Source organism: Chelonoidis abingdonii, chromosome 8, assembly GCF_003597395.2.
Source record: "Chelonoidis abingdonii isolate Lonesome George chromosome 8, CheloAbing_2.0, whole genome shotgun sequence".
Classification (NCBI taxonomy): domain Eukaryota; kingdom Metazoa; phylum Chordata; order Testudines; family Testudinidae; genus Chelonoidis; species Chelonoidis abingdonii.
In genome coordinates this window covers 10,934,671-10,961,749 of record NC_133776.1, presented here as the reverse complement: position 1 = coordinate 10,961,749, position 27,079 = coordinate 10,934,671, and the positions used below count along the sequence as shown (strand labels likewise).

General features: G+C 43.9%; 1 protein-coding gene across 2 annotated transcripts; it reads right to left on the bottom strand.

Annotated features, from left to right (window-relative positions):
• Positions 1–1,608: 1,608 nt before the first annotated feature.
• On the bottom strand, positions 1,609–9,061 carry DNAJC19 (DnaJ heat shock protein family (Hsp40) member C19). Of its 2 annotated transcripts, none has more exons than XM_032783927.2 (6): positions 8,986–9,061; positions 7,505–7,556; positions 7,125–7,198; positions 6,598–6,674; positions 4,167–4,237; positions 1,609–2,405 (listed from the first exon to the last, which is right to left on the bottom strand). In XM_032783927.2, exons 3-6 carry the CDS (start codon positions 7,176–7,178, stop codon positions 2,335–2,337), a joined length of 273 nt encoding a protein of 90 aa, XP_032639818.1. In that variant the 5' UTR covers positions 7,179–7,198; positions 7,505–7,556; positions 8,986–9,061; the 3' UTR covers positions 1,609–2,334. The 2 variants fall into 2 exon arrangements, with proteins under 2 accessions (XP_032639818.1, XP_032639802.1); XM_032783911.2 differs by having other exon boundaries at positions 8,976–9,053.
• Positions 9,062–27,079: the final 18,018 nt, after the last annotated feature.

Sequence of the window (27,079 nt, the reverse complement as noted above, 5' to 3'; positions counted from 1 at the left end):
AATCAGAAAGATGGCTTAGTTAAAGTAACTCAAGATATTTCAGACTATTGACATTGTAATTTAGTACTAACTGCTTTCCTTATTGGTTGAGATGAACTCTAGGTTCTCTCCTAGGGAAGACCTAGATAACACATTGAGCTTGACCTCTCTACCCAGGAGTTTGTAAAACATTAGGATGCTTTAAAAATACCTTTTTTATCCTCTAGACTTAGAAGGGCCTTGAAGATGTAGAGGAGATTATAACTTATTTTTATATAGATGGGAATATTGACAGTGGCTTGCAGGCTTTTAAAGAGGGACTTCGAGGATGGAAGCCTGGCACAGAATAGGGTAGGCCATTCCAGGTATGGCAGTAGTAATAATATGGACTAGAAAATGTAGAACAATGAGGTCACTATTTTGTGATGTGGACCAGAGGGATGGAAAGATACCACAGCAGATGTGGGTGTGGGTGTGCAGAGCCTTAAAAGTGAAGACAATCTTAAACCTGATTTCATGAATGCAGGCCAGTCAAAGGATTTGAGGAAGGACATGCTCTGAGCAGTGGGTGACATTATTTTAACTGCTGCATTTTATATAGCCAGAGGAGCTGAGATGGGCAACAAGGAGGCTAGAGAGGCTGCAGTAGTCAAGGCAAGAGGTAAGCAAGACATAGGCATGCATTTCAGCTGAAGGGATGGATTGTTTTCAGTATGTTCTAGAGAAAAAAGTGCCAGGATTTGGTGACAGTATAATTGTCTAGGGAGGAAAGTGTGCAGTCAAAATACTCCAGTTGTTTACTTTAGAATTAATTGTGAAGGTAGTGGTGGTCACAATGGCACTGTTGAAGGGAGAAAGATGAGCTCATCTGATGTGTTTAAGAATGCAGTATGACATCGAGAAAAATGTGATCCTGGACATAGAGAACAGTTAAGCGTAGAGGTAGATTTGAAAGCCGTTAAAGTTTTTATTTTTTTAATATCCTGAGATATCACAGCTGGACCTGCAGATCTGTGTGTTTTAGTTTGGGAAATACCTGGACAAACAGATTGAAGCACTGTATAGATAAATCTTCATGCTTTGTTTTCTATATATTTTTGTTAAATACTCTTAAAAACAATTCAGTAGTTCTGGTTTTCCATCTTTGATTTCTTAATGCACAGAATTTCAGTGATGATACTCCCAAACACAAAGAAACACAGGCATACATTTTTGCAGATTGGGATCAGTGTGACCCAGGGAGAGGTTGAAAAGACCTCATTTTGGTCACAATACAAGCATATTAGACTGAGAGAAGCTAAAAGTTGTCTGAACTCTCATCCATGTATAGACAAAATAATTTCTGTGCTGTAACGCAATGTTTTCTCTACCAAGGGAGAATGGATAGTTTTTTGGAGGGAACTCCTTTACAATTTCTCATTTAAAAAAAAAAAATTTTGTTGTCCTTGTAACATTGAATCTAAGCCTCTATCTTAAAGGCTCATGCAACTAAAATTCTCACTTTCTATCTTGTACTACAAACTTCAGTGTTTTATCCTAAGAGTACTATACCTTATTCTTTTAAGATAAGCATCATATACTGTAAGGCTTTAGTATATTATGAAATTTTAGTACTTATTACTACAAGTATAAGTTTGTCATTTTATTTAAATGCGGTGGAATCAGTAAAAATAATGAAAATCAGTGTAGAAATAAGTAAAAAATACATTGAGACAAATTAATAGCACTATGTCCAACTTGTTTTTGAAAGTTAATACAAATTATCTTACAAGAGAATTCAGTACATTCCACTTTTTCCATTTTACATGTCGCATTAATGTAACTAAATAATTTCTAAATGCTTTATTCCTATTGTGCAAATAAATCCCCATGATTTTCTTTAGGTAGTTTCAACCCAGCCTTTTCTCTTATCAGTATCATCTTGCTAACTTTGGGCTATTAAGCCATAGCAGCATGAATTTCAAACAGATGTGTACCTGGTTAAACAGAAATTCAACACTTTCAGAGTGCTCAAGACTGTCAGGCCGTTTGTCTGAATATAGATCAGCCAGACCAAATCACAATATTTCCCATGTCATCCTAGGAAAAATACTTTGAATTAGAGGTAAATGGTACCACTACTAGAGATAGTGGCTTAGAATCACGTTTTAAAAAGTACTATTTGTAAGTCCCCACCCTCCCCAAAACAAGATATATATGATGCAACCAAGATGGGAGGATGGGGGAGGGTTCCCTGCATTAGTTTAATCATTGATCAAGTAAAAAAGGTTGGTGTCAACTTTCCTTGGGTCAGTTATCAAAACTGATATTAATATACATAAACTAAACCATTAATTTACAACTAAATATCCACATTCACTTCTTAGCTTGGCCTTCCAGTAAATCTTTAGCTTCATTGATTTTGGCTGCCACATAGGGAGAACCACCTAGAAGAAAAAACAGTCTTGTCACAAAAACTGACAATTCTTTCTACTTTATTATATTATTGCCCAATTCTGGCTTACTGGTACCAATAGGGAGAAAAATGTGAGCATATCTGTTCAAAGAAATACATGATTGCCCCTATTTCATAAGTTAATAGACAAACAACATCTGACACTAGTTGCAGAATACTTAGGATTTGTCTAAATATGGAGTTCAGGAACAGCTTTTAGTCCAACAAAGTGGATTAAGTTTGACAGGAAGAAGATTGATTCTGGAATATGTCTCCACTCAGAATTCAGGCATAGTGATTCTAGAATAGCTATTCTGGAACAATTTCATGTGGAGACAAACCCTAAATTAAATTAGATGTCTAGTCTAGTTCTGTGTCACTTGGTGAATTTAATGATAGGGTCACCCAGGATTTAGAGGGGTATGCAGAACTATTTTCCAAATATTTTGGATGTTCCCTGCATATTTTATATAAAGCTAATGAGTCCACAGATTAACCAGTCTAATTCAGCAAGGCCTGACCCAAGCTTCTGTACTGGTGGAATAATTTAATAGTGAAATGTAAAATACAGGTGATTAGTAGATCACATGTTCCAAAATTAGATTTGATGACCTACCAAAAGATGCCTTTTAGAGTACAAAGGGCAGTGTCTCCTAAGGTCAGTATTCTTTGCTTTAGTTCCTGTTAAAAACTGGCAATATTATGAGACTCCCATGAGGAGGAGGAAAGAGGCAAAGAAGAGGAAGGGAAGCTTCACAGTCACTTCAAGGAGGCCATTTTATCTTTTAAATCAAGATTAAAGGTCCCAATTTGCCAAGTACCAAAGAACAAAGGTTTAAAACAAACAAAAGGAAGTATTTATTCACACAATGCACAGACAACCTGTGGAACTCCTTGCCAGAGGATGTTGTGAAGGCCAAGTCTAAAACAGGGTTCAAAGAAGGACTAGATAAGTTCATGGAGGATAGGTCCCTCAATGGCTATTAGCCAGGACAGACGGGGATAGTATCCCTAGCCTCTGTTTGCCAGAAGCTGGGAATGAGCAACAGAGGATGGATCACTTGGTGATTACCTGTTCTATTCATTCCCTCTGGGGCACCTGGCATTGGCCACTGTCAGAAGACAGGATCCTTGGCTAGATGGACCTTAGGTCTAACCCAATATGGCCGTTCTTAGGACGATTTAGATTGATTGAAGTCAATGGGGTTTAAGTGCTATGATGAATAGAGATGGGAGTATTGATATGTTTAAAGTTAGGCATGTGCTTAAGTACTTAACTGAATCTCAACATTAGCATTGCACAGGCAGCAATAGTACATATTAGGGTTTTTGCTGTTTCTGAAGACTTAATGGCTCAATTCTAACCAAACAGGAATGCCACACGTTGGAGCAGCTGTAGAATCACACCGTAGGCTTTCACTGAAAAGGAACTTTTTTGTCTTTATATGGTAAGTCAATGCAGAGATGATGTATCGGGTAGTCAGAGAGGAGTTAATTTGCTGAATCTATTAGTCTAATAGTGTTCAAATGTCTGAGCAGGGGACCTCTGAATATACAGGGATTCAAGCATCTTAAGATGTATTTCCTCCCAGGCATGTTGTTTATTTTCTTTTTGTTAACGTATGAATGATTTACCTATATGCCCTATACATCTCATTATCTTGGTTCCATCAATTTGGGCCAAAAATATACTGGGTGGACAGTAATCATTGATTTATTTCAAATGGGACTTATCCCTACTGGTTTTATGTACCTTTATCTGGATGATTCAAAAGCATGATCCGTCTGTGAGCTTCCCGAATTTTACCTTTATTGGCTGTAGGACTAGTTTAAAAAGAAGAGAGAAAGTTAGGTAACCTGACAAAGGAATTTTATTAAAAAATATTACACAACTGAAAACCTGCAAAATTAGAAAAAAAATTAGCAATTAAGAATAATTTGTCTCACTGCAATTGTTCACAGCAAGTTAAGAAATTTGAAAAGCCATTTTTTCTCCTGCAAAGTTTATCCTCCTGTTGCTACTTTGTTCAACATCTTCAGTCCATCATGCCAACCTTAGTGTGTATTTTACAGCTTCACTGACAGATATTGACCGGTTTCTATTGCAGAACTGTCAAAAGGAGCTTGACATTACTTTTCATGGTCTCTTATTTATTGGAAATTCAGTCATATTTGAAAGAGAAAACACATACCCTCCCTAGGACTGTACCTGATTAAAGTCCTGTAAAGATTTGTGGATGTATGTGTACAGTCCTTGAGAGCAAGCCATCTAAGACATAACTAGTGATTTGAATCCCTAAATTGTTGTTTATGAATGTCTGCTTGTGTGATTTTCCTTTACTTAACTTTTATTCTTAGTATTTTTACTTAGGTTTCTCAGCTCTTTGAGGGACAGATGGTCTTTTCATTGTGTATACAGTACCTAGAAAAATGGAGCCGAGCCCTACTGTCTGATGCGGCCTCTAGGTACTACCACAATACAAATAATAAGTATTCTTATCAGGCATAACATCACAGACTTATGCTATTGGGAAGATCAATGAGATGCAAATCTGGAGCAGTGAAAGAATGAATAAGGGCCAAGAGCAAAATTTTCACAAGCACCTCATGCCCAGATTCTCAAAGGTATGTAGGAACCCAACTCCCATTGACTTGGGCACCTATATCCCACAAAGTCAATGGGATTTGTGCTTCTATGTGCCCAAGTTACTTCTGAAAATGAGACTTAGGCCTTGGCTACACTGGCGCTTTACAGCGCTGCAACTTTCTCGCTCAGGGATGTGAAAAAACAAACCCTTAAGTGCAGCAAGTTACAGCGCTGCAAAGCGCCAGTGTAAACAGTGTCCCAGCGCTCCAATCCCCACGGGGAGGTGGAGTACCTGGAGCGCTGGGAGAGCTCTCTCCCAGTGCTAGTGCTGCGACCACACTCGCACTTCAAATCGCTGCCACGGGAGCGCTCCCGCGGCAGCGCTTTGCAGTTTCAAGTGTAGCCTTGCCCATAGGCGCTTTTGAAAATCTTACCTCAACTCTAACTCATACAAGTAGTTCTGATCACCACGCTGAGGCACTTCTTAAAGCAGTGGCTCCCAAACTTTTTAAGTCACATCCCCTTGCCCCAAAGTAATTTGCGCACCCCTGCCCCTCTTCCCCAGAGCCAGGCCATGGCTAGGAGCCAGAGGCCAAGGCTGGGGACAGAGGCCAGGAGTGGGGCCGGAGGCAGAGCAGGGCTGAGTGGGTCTCCCTCCCTGCCCCCAGCAGGGATTGCCCAGCGCCATCATCCCTTCCCTTCCCCCCAAATGTTCCTCCACACCCCCTCGGCGGGCACATCCCACAATTTGGAGGCTGCTGTTTTAAAGTATGTGATTACTGCAGTTATCAGGCTCTCTATGATCAGTCAGTTACAGAATAGATGGCAGTCACCTTCAGAGAGGGCCACCAAGTACATTAGCTAATAATGCAGTGAGAGTCCGCCAGTTGAAGTCATCACAGTAGCCATTTCCCGAATACAGGAATGAGGATAGCTACACCTTAAGTCTTTGGAGTAGTCTGGGCAGGGGTTCCTAAAATCCAGATAGATTTCAAATGAAACAATTTTCTGAATAAGCCTGTGCCTTCATAGTTGCTAAGCTTAGAAAGCTTGTGGAACTTTTGCAGCCAAAACCAATCTTCTCAAAATTTGGTGCAGGCAACCACCAGTCATTAACTTTTTTAGTATGTGTGACTGAAAACAAAAATTATTTTTGTACTGAAATACTAAATAGACCATAGTCCATGCTTTGATTAAAGACACAGTGACATTCTTTTATTGCCAGAAAAGTTAGGTTGGGAGTTAAAGCAAGTTAAAAATGTAATACAAAAAAAATGTGGTTGAATACTGAATCCCCAACTGGAAATGGCTTTTAAAATGTAATGTTTCTTTGTACAACATACTGTACAACATACTGTAATCAACAATCTAATATATGCAACCTTAGAAAGACCTGGTAGCCAGTCTTACAAACCGAGCTGAGTCTCTGCATTATGATAATTCCTTTTAATTTAACTTGGCACTGAATTTCAGATGCTGAAGTCAATGGGAGCTTTGAGGATTCAGTACCTCTGAAAAATAAGACCCCTGATCTTAAACTCATTTGTGCTGTACTCTCTCCTGCATCCTACATTTTTAATTAAAATGATTTTTTTACCTCACTCCTAATATTAAAGCTGCTTCTCGTTTGGTCATTTTGGGATCAAATCCACCTCTGTAATAACCACTGAAGGCCTGAAATGGAAGATGTATTAGTAAGAAAACTGACAGGCAAAATAATGTGAATTAAACAATACTGGAGGTGAAGGAGAGATCACCATGTCTTCTTTAATAGCTGCAGAGCTTTCCTATCTATAAGAGTACAAGGATGCTTATGAATGGTTATCATGAAATTCTATGAAAGTTGAATTTCATTATTTACTCAACTGTTTGGTGAGGTTTAATTTGGAACTGACCTACAGCAGAATTGTTGAGATGAGTGAAAGTGTTTTATACACTCAATCTGGAGATCTTCTGTCCCAATTTATCATCATCAATCAGTAATGCAGTGATAACAGTTTGGTCTGTCTCAATTTATATTAGAGCATCCTGAACCTCTCACTCGGGACTGAGTGAAGCTATGTAGGTACAGAAAATTATATTTAACATAGGTAGAAAAAAGTACGAGTAAAACAAAAAACTTACAGATTTTGGCAGACTCTGAAGGGCTTGTTTTACTTGTGGTTCCATTTGCTTCATAGCTTGTAATGCATAACGACCTTAAAGAAAATAACTAACATTAACAGAACTAAAGGCATAATTTCATGAACTTAGAAATTCAGTACAATAATTTACTTTCAGATCAGTATGTAGGGAAAAAATGGTTTTGAGCTGACTAGAAGAGAAAAATTTCGGTATTTTCTTTGGCTGCAATCAGATCAGCAAGTCCACTCCTCCATATGTGTCCCTTAAAAGATAATGTACTGTGTCGTGCTGAACTGATAGTATATTTTACACTGCACCATTATTAAAGCAGGTAATGAAAAATACAATCAACTGTTAGATTCCTCACACCAGATACAAACCTGCAAATCCAGCAGCAGCTATTGTCAGACCAACTGCTATCACAGTAGTAGCCTGGGTGTGGGGAAGAAAGAGTAACTGATTAAGTAATAAAAATGAAAACACAATAGTCTTTAGTCAAGTTAATTACGTATATACATTAAAACTAAAATGGCTTCAAATATGACAAGAAAACAGTAAATTGCAATATAATAGATGGTTAACTTGCGCACATTGGCTGGCAGCTTTTAAAGCCTTACTTACTGTATTTCAAAACTACAAGTGGAACTGTCAATAGTTACCCTTGGGAACTGAAAAGTTTCAGTAGTCCTATATGGATATAGTTACTGAAACATATATTCCACTAATCGCAAATGCATTGTTGTGGCTTAATTGGTATTTATAAAATGCTTTGAGTTCCACAGATAAAAAATGCTTCAGTAATATCATATGTTACAGTTTTGTTTCAATTATCCAAACATCATTCAGGACATCCAATATGTCTCAATGCTCAAAATTATAATTACATTGTTCAATTATTGAAAATCAACAGATATGTGGACACATGGCCCTATTCTGGATTTATGTAACAGCTGGCGAACTGTATTACCTTCACAGCCATGTCTATACTAGGTGCACTTAACTGGTATTGTTGTACCAGTATATTACACCGGGAAAGTGCTCCTAGCTGTGCTTTTACTGGAATAGCTTATTCCACACACACCCAGGAGCCAAACAAGTTACACCAGCAAAAGCATGGTTTTTTTGGTATAACTGCATCTACACTACAGGCTTTTGCCACCCACAGCTAGGTCTGTCCTAAGTCAAACCTTCATCACACCCCTGCCTGACACACTTCCGCTGGAAGAAGTTTGTAGCATAGGGTTGGCTTTGCTCCCCTGTTTAATTTTAAACTGATGAGTAAGGCCACTGAAGGCAATGGGATCACTGAAGATCAGGAATGTCTGCAAATCCTTAAGCCTGGTCCACAGGCCGATTTTGCACTGGTATCACTGTGCGGGGGGAGGTGGGATTTGTCACCAGACTAGTTACACTGTCCCAACCCTCCCTGCGGCTGCAGAGTTTACTCCGCTTCCCGGGCAGGCACAAGCTCGGCTGGCGAATTGCGGTGTCACTGCCCTGCTGTAGCGGCGCCGATCTAGTGTAGACAAGGCTCTGGCCACACCGGCCGGGGCTCGGGCTCCGGCTGGGCAGGGGGAGATTTGCCTGCGTGCCGGGCAATGCGGCCGGAGGTCAAAGCCAAACTCCTCAAGGGCGCCCGAGCTGCGGCCCAAGCGATTCGCCGGCGGGAGCGAGCCCGACACCGCGCTCAGCAGGGGCGGGCTCCCCGGCCCGGCCCACGCGCTTCGGGGGTGAGGCTGCCACAGAGCGCGACTAACGGCCGCCCCCCGGAGCACCCCGCGACCAGCCCCTCGGGGACCTGCTCGCCCCCCGCCTGCCTGGGCGGACGGAGGGATCCGGAGCCGCCCTCACCATGACTGACCCGGCGGAGCCCCGTGACTGCGGGCGGGAAGTGGCCGGACCGGACACGGCTCGGGGCACCACGGTCCTGTCGTAAAGCCCGCGAGGGGCCTTGGGCCTGTCGTAAAGCGCAGCTGACTAGAGTGGGCGGGAAGGAGAGCGCGGCGTGGCCTTCCGCGGGGGCGGGGGCCTGGAGCTTCTTGGGCACTGATCTCGGAGGGGAGGGGGCGCCAGGCTGGGAGGAAGGAGACGCAGGCTGGAGGGTGCCAGGCTGAAGATGGGGGGAGGAGGGGAAAGGGGATGTAAAGGGGGGGCGCCAGGTTGGAGATACGGGGGAAGGGGATGCAGACACGGGGCGCCAGGCTGGAGATGAGGGGAGGAGGGGAAAGGGGACGCAGCATGGGGGGGAGGCGCCAGGCTGGAGATGGGGGGAAGCAATGCAGAGTGGGGGGCGCCAGGCTGGAGATACGGGGGAAGGGGATTCAGACAGGGGGCGCCAGGCTGGAGATGGGGGGAGGAGGGGAAAGGGGATGTAGCAGGGGGGAGGTACCAGGCTGGAGATGGGGGGGAAGGGGATGGAGAGCAGGAAGGGGACGCAGGCTGGGTGGCGTCAGGCTGGAGATTGGTGGGGGAAAGGGGATGCAGACTGGGGGAGCGCCAGGCTGAAGATGGGGGAGGGGAGATGCAAACTGAGGGGCTCTAGACAGGAGATGGGTGGAAAAGGAGAACAGACTGGGTTGTGCGAAGCTGGCGATGGGAGTGGCGCTGAGAGATGGGGTTGCCAGGTGGGGAAGGAGGGCGCAGATTGCAGAAGTAGGCTACCGAGGGGGAGGGCACACACTCGGGGGGCTCACACTGGAGGTAGGGAGCCAATCTGCAGAGGGGAGTCACAGTATAGACTGAGGAGGGGGAGCACTGGATGAGGCAATGCCACTGACTAGTGAGGTTGGGGAGAAGGAGGCTCACTCTTTCTCCCTTGGTGCTCTCTGTGCTACTCCTCTCTATCTCCCTTCCCCTATCTCCAGTTCCCTCCCTCATTCTTTGAGAAAAATATAAGTGTTTTTGTTATTTTTTAAAAAATGGCTTTCCAGAAATATGTAAAACAATTAATCTGCATTAGAAATTAATGCCCTGAATTTACATGTCAAGAGATGTTGGTTTTGAATCTTTTTTGATTACTAAAAGAATATTTAATGAAGGCAGACAAATATATTTGTTTAAACCTTCATCTAAAATAGGCTGAACTATTCCTCTCTTTCCCGCCCACTAATATATAATTTCAAGATGAGACCCATATTCTATAAACACCCAAGAGCTTAACTTCACACATTTGAATAGTCCCATTCAGGGCCTAAACGTGTAAAAGCTCCTGTTTATGTTAGACTTTAGGAATTTTTACAACAGAATTACAAGCCTATGGAAATAGGTGTAGTTTCTGTAGGGTTAACAGTACATACAATATATTGGCCCTATCATGTGACTACTGAAGTCATGGCGAGTTTTGATATTGACATCAATGGGAATCAGGCCCTATATTGTATTGTCTAGAGCAGGGATTGGCAACCTTTGGCACACGGCCTGCCAGGGTAAGCACTCTGGCAGGCCGAGCTGGTTTGTTTACCTGCTGGGTCTGCAGGTTCGGCCGACTGCAGCTCCCACTGGCCGTGGTTCGCTGCTCCAGACCAATGGGAGCAGCGGGAAGCAGCGGCCAGTGCATCCCTCAGCCCATGCTCCTTCCCGCAGCTCCTGTTGGCCAGGAATAGCAAACTGCGGCCACTGGGAGCTGCTAGTGGCTGTACCTGTGATCGCTCATGTGAAGAAAGCATCTCACGGCCCACCAGGGGCTTACTCTGAACAAGCTGCAAACCAAGTTTGGGAACCACTGGTCTAACTCAATATGGCCGTTCTTATGGTCTTACTTCAGTCTTGATCTAAGTCAAATAGATTGCCACTTTTTTCAAACACCAAATTCATTTGTCATGAAAGGCAGATATGTTTTCCTCCCGCTCTTGTTAACATGTGGCCTCTCCTTTTTCCTCTTCTTTTTGTTCTCTCTGGCCTCTCAAGCCTATATGTTTAATCTTTTCTGATTATTTCTTTTATTTGTGGTAATTCCTTCCCTCTGCCTGTGACCATCCCATTTTTCTATGACTTCTTTCTTGCATCAGTCTTTTTGTTCCAGACGCATTACCACAGAACTCTGTGAATTTACACCTTAATGGAACACTCCCTGCTGTGCTGTCAACAAATGGGACTGACCACTAGTACAATCTGTCTACATTTAATATCAAGTATTGGTTCCAGATGGACAAGCTCAGTTATTTGATTGCTGTAGATTACCACCAAATGAAGGGGAATTATAGGTCTGGTACTTGTGTCTGAGCATTAGTAATAATATAGTGTCATGTATTAATACAGTGTCATACAACAAAGTAGTTGAGGGCCCCTCTGTAGTTCTGTTATAAAACCAAATTTTTGGATATTGGATGGCTCAGAATATTGGTAATGGGGTAAAGAAGCTTTCTGTTCTGAGTTACTTCTTCAAATTCATCCCAGGTAAGGTGGTCTAAACACTGGTGGCTGTTTTGGCCTGTATGAATGAGTTGTTGGTCTCAGTGTAATTCCTAGTGGAATGGTGAGCGCCTCATCGGCATTCCCAAGGGCTCAGTGAGCACCCTTTTTGGCATTCCCGAGACTGATCAAATGAACATGAAGACTGAACTGCCCTTTCTTTGCTTAAGGTCCCAATCCTGCAAGCTCCTCCATTTGGGCAGCCCTTAATGTAGGATCAGAGACCTAAGATGAGGTCTGACTCCTAATGGAAAAGAAGCTTGCAATGCTGCTGCCGGAAAATTGAAAAATTCCATTTCCATCGTTGTCATATACCTTTTATGAGCACCATGATTTCAGAGTTTGGGGTTTGTTGTGTTATTGTTTTGGTTTTTTGCTGCAATTTTAATGCGGTCTAGTTCTTGGTAAATAAGGTAATATTTTAGGGCATTTTCTATTTCTTTTTCCTCCTACCAATTTTTTAAAAAATCTGGTACATTTTAAACAGGGTGAAAGAAAGTTCTTGGAGTGCTTAAGATACTTGTATTGGCTGTATAAACGAGCAGAACTCTGCATCCGCAGAAATTCATTTGCTAGAACCAGGCCGTAATGCCTCCCAGGAGGATAATAGCCTGTAATGCTATTATCTGGATTTATTAATAAAAGGTCACTTTATTTCTTTTTCCACTTGTTTAAAAGGATTGGTGACCGCAATCCCAAAGGGTGGGGCAGCAACCATGTTCCAGTGCTTATTTTATATTTATTTGTGTCACTATGAAACAGTTAATCTCCAGAATGATAGATACTGGTAGTTTCTTAGTCTTGTGGATTTTCTGATTTAAGTTATTTAATTTTCAGTGTGAATTAGAGTTCATTTTGTAGAAAAAAAGTTGATTACTTAATAGTATGCACACTGGCAAGTTCTATATATGTACATCACACAAATACAGTCTGGGTATGGAGACCATGTAAATTGCTGACTGTGTGCCTATACTCCTAGGGACATTCTGTGCCCAAAAAATAAAAATAAAAATTCTGCACCAAAAAAAAAAAATCTGTGCACAATATTTTAAAATTCTGCAAATTTTATTTGTCAAAATAACACTACATAATCACCCCCATTTAAATTATTTTGGTAATTTATTTCAAAATATCTGTCAGCAAGTATGTCTGTAACAATACAGACACACATAAAAATTCCCCTAGGAGTAGAGAGTTAAAGAAACCTCTATGACAACCAGTTCCTGTTTCTCTACCCCCTCCTGCACCAAGCCCAGCCAGGGGGCCAGACATCCACAACCCCTCCCACCCTGAGCCCAGCCATGGTTCCCCCGCCAATACACCCAACCACCCCAGAGCTCAGCCACAGCCACCCCGGCCCAGATATCCTCTTCCCTAGAGCCTAGCTGCAGGGTCCCCCTGTCCCAGATACCCAGACACCTGCCCCTCTCTCCCCAGAGAGAGCCCAGGGTTCGAGAGGGAGAAACAGCCTGATGCTCAGTCCCAGACTTGCACACAGTTTCCTGTGTGCTGCTGTCTCCTTCCCTCAGGGAACTGCAGCTGCCAGGAACCCTCTAGTCCAGTGGTTCCCAAACTTGTTCCGCTGCTTGTGCAGGGAAAGCCCCTGGTGGGCAGGGCAGGTTTGTGTGCCTGCCGCGTCCGCAGGTTTGGCCAATCGCGGCTCCCAGTGGCCACGATTCGCTGCTCCACGCCGATGAGAGCTGCTGGAAGCAGCATGGGCCGAGGGACATACGGACACGGCAGATAAACAAACCAGCCCAGCTCACGAGGGGCTTTCCCTGCACAAGTGGCAGAACAAATTTGAGAACCACTGCTCTAGTCCCTCCCCCTTTCCCTGGCAGTGTCTTCTATGTGTGAGCTGGGCTCTGCCAGGTCCAGCACCCCCTAGTGGCAGCCAACAGCACTGCAGTCCATTTCTGTGGGAGAAAGGAAATTCTGCATGCATGTTAATTTCTGCAAAATCCTGCATTGTGCAGTGGTGCAGATTTTGCCCCAGAAGTAATCTAAAAGGCGCACATACTGCACACTTTGTACTTACCTTTTCCCAATAACATAAGTTGAACATTTTGGCTCAAAAATACACTAATTTAACAAAGAACATTAAAACTAGAGGGTTGCACGCTTTGTAGCTTCTGTCAGCCAAGCTCCTTGCACACACCAGAGGCTCCTGGCATCCCTCCATTCTATCCCACAAGCTTCCTGCATGTCATCCTCCCATCCTCCTCTATTTCAGGGATTTAGTGTAACTCCTCACACCCCCTTCCTTAAACTGGGAGCTCTGAGTCCCCCATTCCCTCCTCTCCCAATGCCAAGGACCTCTTGTGTCCCCTTTCCCTCCAGCCCCCCAATTTCCCCTTCCTCCCCACCATTCATTTCTTTTTCATTAAGAACATAAGAACGGCCATAGTGGATCAGACCAAACATCCATCCAGCCCAGTATCCTGTCTACTGACAGTGGCCAATGCCAAGTGCCCCAGCGGGAGTGAACCTAACAGGTAATGATCAAGTGATCTCTCGCCTGCGATCCATCCCCACCCTCTGACAAACAGAGCCTAAGGACACCATTCCTTACCCATCCTGGCTAATAGCCATTAATGGAATTAAGTTCCATAAATGTATCTAGTTCTCTACCTAGTTCATTCAGTGTGAACATGCTAAACTCAGCCTCCTCTCCCCATTTCCTTGGGCAGAAACTCCTTCTGATGGCTGCTTTCCCCACTGCCACACCTCCTGGGTAAGAGAAGCCAATCAGGGAGCCTGCAGGAAGTAGGCAGCTTCCCCCTCAGGAGTCAACATGATTCTCACAGGAGAAGAGGAGGGAGCAGAAAGAGCCCAGCAGCTCAGAGAAACCCTGTTGTCCTCTCCCCTCCCATACGCCACAGGTCAGCTACTTCTCTCCTGCATCTCCCTGCAACACCTGGCTTGGAAGGGAAAAGAGGGGTGAAGAACCCTGAGAGTGGTGTCCTCCCAGCTTGCAGAGAGGAGAAGGGACCCACTGTATCCCCCGCAGACCGAAGAGTGAGGAGTGAAGAGCTGAGGTGAGATGGGGCAAAGGGCAGAACTGATGTGGGCGCAGAATTGATAGTGGCTTGGGGGAGCAGAATTGATAGGGGATGGACAGATGGGCTGAGCTCAGGGCAGGGAGCCAAAATATATCATCTTAGTAAATTTGGGAGAGTGGGCAACACAAATTGGCATGCACAAACACTGGGTGATGGGGTGGTACAAAAATCAAAAGAAGAGCAAAAATAAGGTAATCTTTGGCCCAAGTCATGAAAAGACAATTGGGCAGGAGTAGTGAGTGTCAGGTTAACAAGTAACTGGAGGGTATTGGACAAGCAGCTTCCAGTGCAGAGGCTGGGAGTATCTAACTCACCATTACCATTATCTCTGGTTCCCGTCATCGTCCACACTTCCCCTCTTCCACTCCCTACACATCTCTGCCACCTTACCAAATTGCTGCAGGCCCAGGAATCTCTCAGGTGCCCCTAGCTTGCTGCATACACATATCCTGCTTTCTCCCATTGGGTTTTCAGTTCAGCCCACAGAAGCAATGGTGTGTGACCTTCTACTTAATAGATGCTTTGGATAAAATCCTGCCCTATGCTGAGCTGGAAGACAGTAGAGGGAATCTCTTCCCTATCCAGCATGTCGACTCAGAAGCTAGGTATGGCTTTACCCTAGTACTGTCTTGAGCACTAGGTGAGGAGAGATGCTAAAGGACTGGTCTGTGCACCACAGCCCTAGGAGGGCATGGTTTGCTAAGCATTGCTAGGCAACCATCCTACCCAAACACACACACAAATTAGAGTTGGCCAGAAAGAGGTATGCATTTTCTGGGATAAAAAAATGTAAATGATTTTTTTTAATGTTCTCTGCAAATTTTCCACTTTTCAACAAAAAGAGAAAGTTTTCGAAAACCCCAAACTAACTGAAAAAATCTGATTTAAGTTTTCACTAAAACCCAGAAAATTTCAAAAGAAACAAAAATTATCTGTGAAAATGTTCATTTAAAAAAAACCCAAAGCAAAATAGTATATATATTTTTTTAGGGCTTTTGTGATGATAGTATCTATTATAGCATTATAAGGCCTATAAACCTGTACAAATTCTGCTATTACAGTCGTCACGCATGCGACCAATCTGATTCTGTGCGCTTCTGTGTTGACAGAAGCTGTAACTATTACTGATTGCCATGTTCACAACGATTCAGTTAAACAGTAGTTTAGAAACATGTGGGTTTTCCATTCAAGGTCCCAAAATAGAGGAATTTCATAGACATCTAAAATTTTCCCTTCCCTCAGGTCCAGCAATTCAAGCATATATTACTGTATTTTTACACTAATGTATAACTAATAGGAAGCTTTGCTACATTCTTTCACTAACGTATCTTCTTTTTCTGCTGGGCACTTCCTTCTCTTCTATGCATCTCCCACCTGCTATGGCTGCAACTTGCTGCACTTATTGGGTGTACGGCTCCTCTTTTCTCTGCATGGCTCTTTTCTTCATCCATCTTTCTTTCTGAGGCTCCTTCGTATTTTTTGTGTCCTAACCATCTGCATCAGTATAAAGCACAGTATTGTTTTACCTGTTTTCTTCTATGCTAGCTTGTTTATGACATCATTAGTAGTGTTAAACTGCTAACAATGATTATAAGAGCATAGCTGGGATGGTGCTAATTGTAAACTGAAAGCAAGTCTCACTGGGGTAAGGTCTTAAAAAAAACAAAACAAAGTAGGATTGCATTGTAATCTAACACCAAATACACGTGTGTCTGTTGTGATGAAAATTACAAAGGAATTATTTCTATCTTGCTTGCAGTGTCATTATTTGGCCTTCAGACCTGAACAGAAATGTTAATAAGATTGTCAGAAAGTGAGATAGGTGGAGGAGCAAGGTTTGCAAATGTCAGTAGAGTATTCAGACAGTAACCTAAAGCTGAGTTAATGACTTCAGATTTAGTGGTTGGTATGTCTTCTGTTTCCCAGTAACTTTTAGGATCCATTTTATTACTTGTCTTTCTTTACCAAAATTATCTTCAGTTGTATTTTCTCTTTGAGGAAAAGTAAATTACTTCTGTTAGTCCATGGCTATTAGTATTATGTAATTTCAGATTTAATTTCATCTTGATTGTGATTACTCCTATGGCTTCATTTTTCATTTTTGTGCCAGTGTTTGCAAAGAAATTTGAAAGAAAAGACCTTTATTTGAAGTGACAATATAGTGTAGTGAACAATAGTTCTTCAAACTAAGGTCTTAATCTTTACGGTCTTCCTTTATGTAGATTATTGCAGGACTGAGGCCTAAATCAATTTTCCAACGGATAGACACAGTGTCCTGTGTATGCTGTTGCTTCAGATTTGCTATGGTATCTGCCCCCTAAAGATTACAGTTTGGATGACAATTTGAGTGTCAATATTATTAGCCAGGAAGGAAAGTGTGACTGGGGCAGAAAATTGGGTGGACTGGAGAGGAGAAAGAAGGAGGCAGGATTATCACAGGCATAACTGTGGGTTAGGAGAAGGTTGAAAAGGCAACTCTCCTCCCTATCCCTCCTCAGGGTTAGGTAATGATAAGTGAAGTCCTCCTCCAAGCAGCAAATGGGGAGACTCATATTTTTGTTAGTGAATTTAAGGCTACATTTTGAGATGAAATGAAGATGCACAAATTGATGGATGGCTTCATCTAAAAGGCTTAAAAATCAGAATAGACAAGGTTCCCTCTCTCCTTGCACACATTTCTCCCATGTTTCAACCCCTAAAAGCTACAGGGGGCAAGGGATGTCTAAACAGTAATCTACCATACCAAACATCCACAATAGTATTGGCAGAGGGTAGTATGTATTAGGGGGTGTGCAGAAGGGAAAGTTGGGGGTGGTCTGGTGTGTGGAGGGGATAGCTTGGTAAAGGAGGTTCTGGAAGGCTATAATCTCTAGAGAGGCAGAGTTAAGATTGTGGTCTGTAGTCTATGTGGAACTTGGAAGGAGAAGCACAGGTTGCAGAAAGGAAAAGTTTGGATGAGCACCAGGAAATCAGTCTGTGTACACATGACTAGAATGGTAGCTGCATTTACAGGACCTCTGTCAAGAGCTGTCTTAATGAAGAGCTTGTTGAAACATGAAGTCCTCTCATGTTATTACCTTGCTCACTGTACATGAAACCTGGCGGGTCAATGAGACCCAAAGCTTGGAAGAGAATGTGATTAACAGGCAAACAAAATGAGTCTATGAGTCTGTAACACATAAAATCAGAAAAAAACGGTATCACAGTGGGACTCAGACCACCAGAAATGCTGGATTTCCAGACCAACAAAACTTTCACAAGCATGGAAGCAAAAATTGAGTCTATATATGGAGCTGATCATGGGGGCTGAAGATGAAAAAATGAAGGTAAAGCTTTCTTCCTATCTCATTGAGGAAAAAAGGGCAAAAAGTGAGTGAAACACTGTTGCAGGAATAATGTCTAAAACACTGGAATAGCTGATAAAGTGTTTAGTGAATACTGTGACTTTAGACAGAATGAGACCGAACAGAGAAGAAGAATTTGGTTTTTTTTGTACCTGAAACCAAGACACAAAAGAGGGGATAGATCTTTATGTTACACAGCTGGAAATCATGGCATCTACATGTAACTTTGGAGACATTAAAGATGGCCTAATTAAAAATAGGATTGTTTATGGGATACGTGATTCCAGTTTATGTTGAGAGAACAGAATTAACCCTAGAGAAATGCCTCCAAATAGCAAGGGCAGCTAAGCTGTCCAGGGAAAGGATCAAAAAACTAACAGCCACTTGTGCAAAATAAGTACACAGACACAGTCTAAAGGAACCCAGAAGGCAGTACAAAGACAGACAGATCAAATATGCAGACACCATAGTCCATGGTATGTACTGTGGAAAGCAGCACAAAAGGCAGAAAGAAAAATGACCAACCTATGACCAATGGTGCAAAGAGTGTGGGAAACAGAACCACTTTATGTCTCAATGCCATGGCTACTCCAGAAAGAAAAAAACTGTGATTTGTGCTGTATCAAAATCCAAAGACTCTCAATATATACACAGTGCAGAAGAAGGCTTCCAACCATTCAACTGCCATATGTGAAACTATGCTATTAGATGTATTACCAGTTCAACTCCAGCTGGAATATGAAGCCAGCTGCAATGTAATCCTAGCAACACTGCTAAGCAGCAATGCTAGACTGGAGAAATTTGACCAAGTGCTGGTGATGCACAGTAAAAGAATTCTGAGCCCAATGGGCAAATGCAGACTGTTGATAAGAAACCCGCAAAACAAAAGATGTTATTGCTTAGTGTTTATAGTAGTCAACACACAGGAGTACCAGCTATAGCAGGGCAGTACAAGCTGTGTATTTAATTGCAGTACATCAGATGTTCTTAGTGTAAGAGAAAAGCAGTCAACACAGGCCACCGCCAGAATTATAATAGAGTATAAAGACATACTTCAAGGAGATGGACACTTAGGTAACATCTACACTGCAACAAAACACCTGTGACTGGCCCATGTCAGTGACTCAGGCTCCTGGGGCCTGGTCTGTGGGGCTATAGAATTGCAGTTGAGACGTTTGGGCTCAGGCTGGAGTGTGGGCTCTGGGACTCTACTCCCTTGTGAGGTCCCAATGCCCAGGTTCAGGCCTGAGCCTGAATGTCTACATTGCAGTTTTATGCCCCATAGCCTGAGCCCTGTGAGCCTGAGACAGCTGACAAGGGACAGTTGTGGGTGTTTTATTGCAGTGTAGACATACCTGCTAGACTAGAGGGCAAGCTGAAGTTAGAAATAGACCCCCCATGTGCATCTCAGGAGCCTATTGAAACCTTGAGTTCCCTCAGCCCTGATGGGGTCACTGAAGAAGAAAGTGGCAAACCTGCAAAGAAGAGGCATCATTACACCCTTTGAAACTAGCACTGAATGGATTAGCAGCCTAGTAGTAGTGAGAAAACCTTTAGGCGAACTGAGGATTTTCACTGATCCAAAAGCTCTGAACAGAGCATTGAAAAGAAATCACTGTCTATTGCCAATAACTGAAAACATGCAATCTGCTTTATCCAGGGAAAAGGTGTTCACTGATCATGATGTCAAGAATGATTCTGGCATATTGAGCTAAATGAACCACCAGCCACTTGTCAACCTTTGCCATACTTGTTGGCAGATACTGCTGGGTATGAATGCACATGAGCATGAGCTCAAACCCAGAGGTGTTACCATGTAAGCTGATCCAAGCACATGAGGGACTCCCAGGCACCAAGATTGTAGCTGATGACATTCTTATCATAGGAGAATGAGAGGTCAAAGAAGAGGCAATCCAGGACCACGGAACCAAGCTGCAACAACTCTTAAATAGGCATCATGAGTGAAATATTCAGCTGAATGCAGATAGCAGACATCTGTTTTCTTATCAGGGACTCTGGCTGGGCCATAAGAAACAGAGATCCATTAAGGAAGTGCCCAGACCAAAGGATGTGAAGGAGTCCAGTGATTTGTAGGGATGGCCAGCTACTGTTCTGGATTCTGTATATGCCTATCAAAAGCCTGTGAACACTTGATGGTTAACATACCATGATGCAGCATGGGAATAGTGAGAGACCTAAGAACAAGCATTTGAAAGAGTAAAGAAAATTACAAGCAGGGCACCAGATCTAAAGTATTTCGGCCCTGTAGAGCAGCTGCGGCTACAGTGTGATGCCTCAGAAGGTGGCCTAGCAGCAGCACTGAAGCAAAGCCCAGCAGCCCTTTGCATTTGCTAGTAGAGCCCAGGCAGAGAGAAAGGGGTTATGCTCAGACAGGAAAGGAGCTCCTGGCTGTCCATCAGTTCACGTTTAGGCATGTGGTGGACATGCAGTCTGATCACAAGCCATTAGCAGCAGCATGAAGAAGGCAATGCTGAGAGCATTCAAGCAACTACAGCGCCTGCTACTGAGATCCTAGCGCCATGAGAGTAATAAAGTACTGCCCAGGAAAGTCACTATTAACGACAGATACACTGAGCGGGACATGCCTTCCATAGTACAACACAGATGGCTCTGTGGAACAGGAAATGGAATAAACACGCTATAGTACATTTGTTTCTCCAATGTAGGCTCCAGACAATTCAACAAAGCACCGAACAGGAAGATGCCACAGGCAGTAAAACAATTCATAAGCCAAGGTTGGCCAGATCACAAGAAGCAAGTGCTGCGAGATGTTATCCTCCACTGTCAGGTGAAGGATCAGCTGTGTGTGCAAGATGGACTTTTGTTTAAAGGGGCCGAGCAATAATCCTAGCAAATTTCAGAACCGACATCTTGAAATGGATACATGCATCATACCTGAGGATACAGGCATACTGGAGACGAGCCAGGGAGTGTATCTAATGGCCAGGCATGAATGCTCAATTTAAAACAGACATGGCACAATGCAAGGTTGGCAGAGAGTAGTAATAATAATCATCATCATATATGGAGATGTACCTATCTTGTAGAACTGGAAGGGAGCCTGAAAGGTCGTTGAGTCCAGTCCCCTGCCTTTACTAGGCAGGACAAGTACCGATTCTTCTTTTTTTTTTTGCCCTAGATCCCTAAGTGGACCCCCTCAAAGACTGAACTCACAGCCCTGGGTTTAGCAGGGCAATGTGCAAACCACTGAGCTATCCCTCCCCCCTCAAGTATAACAACTGACAACAGAAGGAGACTCCACAGCCTAATGAAATCCCAGCCCAACCCTGGGAAGAGGTTGGAACAAAACCTGCTTACTTGTAGTGACAGGAACTTCATAGTCACAGTAGATTACTTTTCCAGTTTATGGGAAATGGACTATCTGGAGCACACTTAGAAAAGAACTGTGATCAGGAAACCGAAGGTGCATTCTGCAAGGTATGGCGTACAGGCCATCCTATGGTCAAAAAATGGACCACAATACACTGTAGCAGAATTCAAACAATATAACAGCCAGTGGGAATTTGAGGACAAGACACTTTCCCTGGGTACTCACAAAGTAATGGGAAGGCAGAGTTGACAGTAAAGACATCCAAGAAACTGATGGCAAAGGTAAAACAGACAGGAAGGGATCCCTGCCTGGCAATATTGGACCATTGCAACATATCTTCCCAGGGATTAAACAGTAGCCCAGCCCAGGAACTCTGCTTCCCAGGAGGGATAGTTTGCTGCAGTCCAGTGGAGGATTGATAGACAGAACATAAAGTAAAGAAAACACTACGCTTAGCAGGAAGTCTGCTACAAGAAAGGAGCTAAAGACCTAAAGTCACTACATATAGGTGAGCAGGTGTGGGTCCAACCATCAAATAACTACACAAACCAATGGCAAAAGGCGACAGTCACAGCTACAGTGGGACCCAGGTCATATGAGGTAGCTACAAACTCAGGACAGCAGTGGAGATGAAACTGAAAACAACTGCAGAATAGTGGCAGACAGCCATCACAATTGGACTGATGGGGCTAAGGTCAGGACCAGGAGAAGTAAGAAAGAGTATCAGCTGGCCTGATGTAGGAAAGTCAGAAGAAACTAGATATATGAGTAACACAGAGGGCTAACAGGTTGCCACCTTAGAGAATGAAGGCAGCAACAGAGTGGAAGCAAATCTTCCTCCAACAGCAATAACATAAACAAGAAGTGGGAGGCTGGTTTAAAGACCAGCACACTTGAAGGACTCTGAGGCCAAAGAGGTCAAAATGAGCTGTGCGTAGGCAGCGCATAATGGAGGCTGGGGGGAGCAGTGGAGGATTTGAGGACCCTGGAAAAATCTCCCCTTGCTACGGTCCCGGGGCTGGCGGAGCTCTCACTCCCTCCTGCAGCCCCACAGTCATGGTAGGGGCACAGAGCTTTTCCAGTGTTGGGGTCACAGCAGGTGGATGGGAAGGAGCTAGAGAGGTGGTAGGGCCTTGGGGGGAAGGGGTGGAGTGGAGGTAGAATAGAGGTGGGGCTTCAGGTGGAAGGGGCAGAACCGGGGAAGGGCTCTGAACTCCAACCAGGGCTGAGAGAGTTCCACCTTGCTCCTGGCCAAAGCTGAGCACTCAACCCCAGGTGGGGCCAAGATCTCACCCCCTCTTGTCCCCCTGTGGCTCTGACTGAGCTCTCAGCCTCCCCACCACCCTGGCTGGGGCTATGGGAGGGCTGAGAGCAGTGAGTGGGGGCGTGGCCTCATCTGAGAGAGGTGGGGAAGGGCCTAGCCACTGCAAGGGGAAGCTTCACCCACCACCCATGGAGCTGTGGATAAAGTCCACGTCTCTATGAAGGCCTGTGTACTCATGGGGTAACAGATATCAAAGGCTGGGGGAGGTAGTGCCTCCCCTAAAGAGCCCTGTGTTGGCCCACCCATGCTCCTTCCTCAGACCCCCTCCTGCTTCCCAGCGCTCTGCAGCTCTTCCCCTGTTGCCAGGGCCCCAGGCTGTGGCTGGGGCTAGTGGGGGCCAGCCTGCAGCCAGGGACCCTGGGTGGCTGGAGCCGGTGCTTGCTCCACCCGCCCGCCCGGCACTCTGGGGCTGGGGCCCCACCACCCACCCACCCGGTGCTCTGGGGCTGAGGGTACTTGGGTAGCCCCAGAATGGGACCGGCAGCTGTGGAGGAGGAGGACTCTGGGCTCCAGTGGGAGGGGTGGAACCTCAGGCAGCAGGGTCAGGATGGGCTGGGCCGGGCGCTAGCCTCCCCGAGCCTGCAGTTCACGTTCTGCTCATGTGTACTAGTAACCTCTGGCCCCAGCAAGTCAGCAAATGCTGGCACAAAAGACATAACAACAAATGTTAAAAGGAAAGATGTAGCCACGTGTATGGATCTTGGAGGGTGGAGCAGGTTTTGCAGGAGGAAGACATTTGGGAGAGGCACCAGGAGGTCAGTCTGTGGGCACATAACGATCATGTTGGGCTGCAGTTGCAGCACCTCTGTAAATAGCTTGCTTAACAAAGGCCCAGTTTAGGTTTAGAAGCATTGAGTCCTGCCATGTGTAAATCCTTGTGGCCTGAAGCCCTAAGGAGTAGGGAGTTCACTACTGAAACTTGTGGTGAAGTGGGAGAAGAGTGGCATAGAGATGTTTGAGAACTCCAAAGGGGAGAGAGCTCTGTGCTGGTATCTGCTTGTGAACAAAGGGAAATGAGTGAATGGGCCAGGCCTCATTAACATTTCAGTTATGTGATTGTTCGGGGTATTATGGTTAAAATGCAGTTACATTTTCAGTTTGGGGGCCAATACAAATGGTAGTAGCCCTGTTTGGAAAAGAAATGACAAGAGGACTGCTCCAAATGTGCTGGGGGTAAAATGTCACCCTGACCGAGACCACAGTCAGGCAGAGTTGGGTAAGGGAACATGACCTGGTTAAAGGAGAGGGAAAAGTGGCTTCTGCTAGCTTATGATTAGGGCTACATTAAGGGTTCTGTATGTTACCGATCTCCCTCCTAAAACTCATCATAGAAGCAACCTCTAGACAGTGAATGGCTTTGAACAGGTGGGTGAATCTGAGATGAGGCTGTGCTGAGGTGGCTTGGCTTGAAGCTGCAGATAGTAGCTTGATACTTGATAGACTCCGGTGTGGGCTTCCCAACCCAGCAATGAAAGCTGAAATCACTTCAGGTGGTAGAGTCCCAGGAGTAGCCCAGGCAACATTTCCCTTTGAGACTGGAAAGTTACTTGCCAGAATTCTTAGACTCCTTGAACTCTGGACGATAACTGTGAGTGGTGAAGCTAGGGAGGAGGGAAGTGGTTGGAACTCATTAGTCACTCATTGCTGCAAGAGGAGGATTGAAGTTGAGACTACTATTAGGATGCTCAGGGGTTGGGATTCTTATCTAATAGATATTAATTTATTTCTGGCTTTCTCAAGTTTACTCTGTTATCGCTGCCTTGCCCTCCCTTAAGTACACTTTGTTTTCACCTGGACTGAGTGCTTGCAAGTGGGGAAGTATTGCCTTATCAAGTATCAGAGGGGTAGCAGTGTTAGTCTGGATCTGTAAAAGCAGCAGAGAATCCTGTGGCACCTTATAGACTAACAGACGTTGTGGAGCGTGAGCTTTCGTGGGTGTCTGACGAAGTGGGTATTCACCCACGAAAGCTCACGCTCCACAATGTCTGTTAGTCTATAAGGTGCCACAGGATTCTCTGCTGCTTTTGCCTTACCAAGAGTCACAGGGTGATTTATATAGTTTCACCCCTTTCTGGATGGGTCCAAGCTGGTAGTGTTTAAGTTTTGAAAAGGAACCCCTAGAAAACTTAACCTGGCCCTTTTTGCTGCAAGCAACACCTGGCAGAAGGGTTACATCTGTTATTCCCTGGGCACAGTACAAAAAACTGTCTCTGCTAGTATTGGCTGAGATAGTGGTAAAATGGAGAAGTTCAGGTACGCACTGTTGAGTGACAACCTTTTTGATTTCTTTGTTCTGTGGGTTTGTGTCAGATATGTTATGTGTGTGGCTACCGTTACTGTTTCATAGGCTAGTATAGTGTGTATTAAATGACATAGAACTCACTTATATTCTCTCTTTATATAAGGTTTTAATCCTGTTCAGAAAAGCTTGTAGCCATTTTGCCATCCCTTCCAACTTTCAGTTTGTGGTTGCACCTACACCAAGGGATGCAGTAGCGGCAAGGGAGATGGGGAGAGCATATGCAGAAGTCTTGTTTGGGATGGAATGGCATGAGCTTCCTAAATCCCTCAGTAGTTTTGTGAACCTTATTGCAGAGTTGTTCTGCCCCTTTCAGTCAGGCTGGTGTGTCTCTGTGGAGGAATAAAGAGTCCACATGAGATAGAATAAGGGTTTGTCCCTCAAAGATGGAAGTGGTGAAAAAGTCAACTATACAGCAGTGCCCAATGTTAGGTGAATTCCTTACAAAAGAATAAATAGTTGGCTCATTGTCCACGTTTCCCCTTTCTCATAGTACCAAGGGATACATTTTCCTCATTATTAGGTTATTGTTGTTGAGGAAGAGCTAGGGAATAGAGATGGAGCTTGGATTTGGGTATGAAAGTGACCAGGAATCTTCCTGAAGAAATGAGGCTGGTCTGAAGTTCCACAACTGTGGCAGGTGCTGACAGTTCTGCCTGGAAGCTCTCACAGGTAATGCTCTTATTGTGGATGGCTCAGTTGTTCATGAGGAGTGCAGTTGGGGTAGGTCGTGGTCAGGAAAGGAGAACCAGCCTTTGGTATCTTGATCCCTACCTGACAGCGGTGATAATGATTAAGAGGTGCTCCAATTCTAATCATGGGGCCATAGAAGTACCATAGTTAGATAGATTGTACAAGTTGTATAGTTCTGGCTGATACTTCTTTTATATAAGTAAAAGGACAAAAGCATGGAAAACTACCATTAATGCAATGTAGAGGCTCTGAAATCACTACAAAACACTGAAAAGGCAGGAGATGTCAACAATTAGGGTCCTTCCACCCCAGTAACTTGGTCACATTGCACATATTCTCTATCCTCACTCTCTCTGTTAATTGCAAACTCTCTTATATTGTTCCTTGTCATAATGTAAACTATGAAATATGTGAGATGTGCACTATTGTCAAGTTAACACTGCAGAAGCAACCTTAATGTTTGGAATTTCCTGATTTAATTTTGCAGCCCTTGGTATTTTTCCCATTTGTTTCTAGTTTTCTAAACTGACATACCATCTATTATTAGGAGATGACTACTTTTAAAAAAAAGTATATTTAAATAAAAAGATAACTGGATCCTTTTATGTAACAAGTGTTTAAATGAAAATTGCAGGAGAGCAGAAACTTTGTGTGTCTATTTATCCCAAGAGATCCACTTCCTTTCACATTGAAAACTGAAAGCAGAGTGAAAAAACATATGTGGGCTCAGATCTAGATCTTCACAGGTATTTAAGCTCCATTGAAATCAGTGGAAGTTAGGAGCCGAAATACCTGTGAAGATCAGGGCCTCAAAAGCATAACTTGTTGTAGATGAATCCTTGTTCTGTTTGTGATCTATTTGATTCATGCAACCCATCTTTTAAATATCCATGACTATCTTTCTGTAACATGAGTGTGTTAAAGTGACACAGTCAAGGGTGAGTGCACTGAACTCAACCTGAATTCAGAATTGCACTGATAGTGCCTCTTGGTTTTTGTTCAAATTTTGGACATAATTACACTCATTCTGCTTCACTATAAACCAAGTCCCAGGTTGTTTCAACATATTGCAGTTGCAAATTCAAATTCCATTTCCAGTAAGCTTCTACTTATAGGTGCTAATCCTTCCCTTTTGCATATAGCATCGGAGAGCCCCTTGAAAGTAAAATCTGTGAGGTTCCTCTGCAGTAGAGGAAGTCTGGGTAGAGCACATACTTCCAATTCTATATGAAGCCCAACTCTGCTGGTGTCTCTGTACATCAACATGAAAGGGTGGGGTCAGAAATCGATGTGGATCCCCTGCTTTCTTCCACAGAGGATGGATGTTGTGGGTGTGTAGAATTGTTTCACCTTCCTTCTGCTCCTAGGTTCAACAGTATATGATGTTAAGGTCCTTTTGCTTCCTTACGTGTTTTATCAACATTTTTCATAGAATGTTGCATGCTATAATCCTTTAGTAGTACAGAGCAGA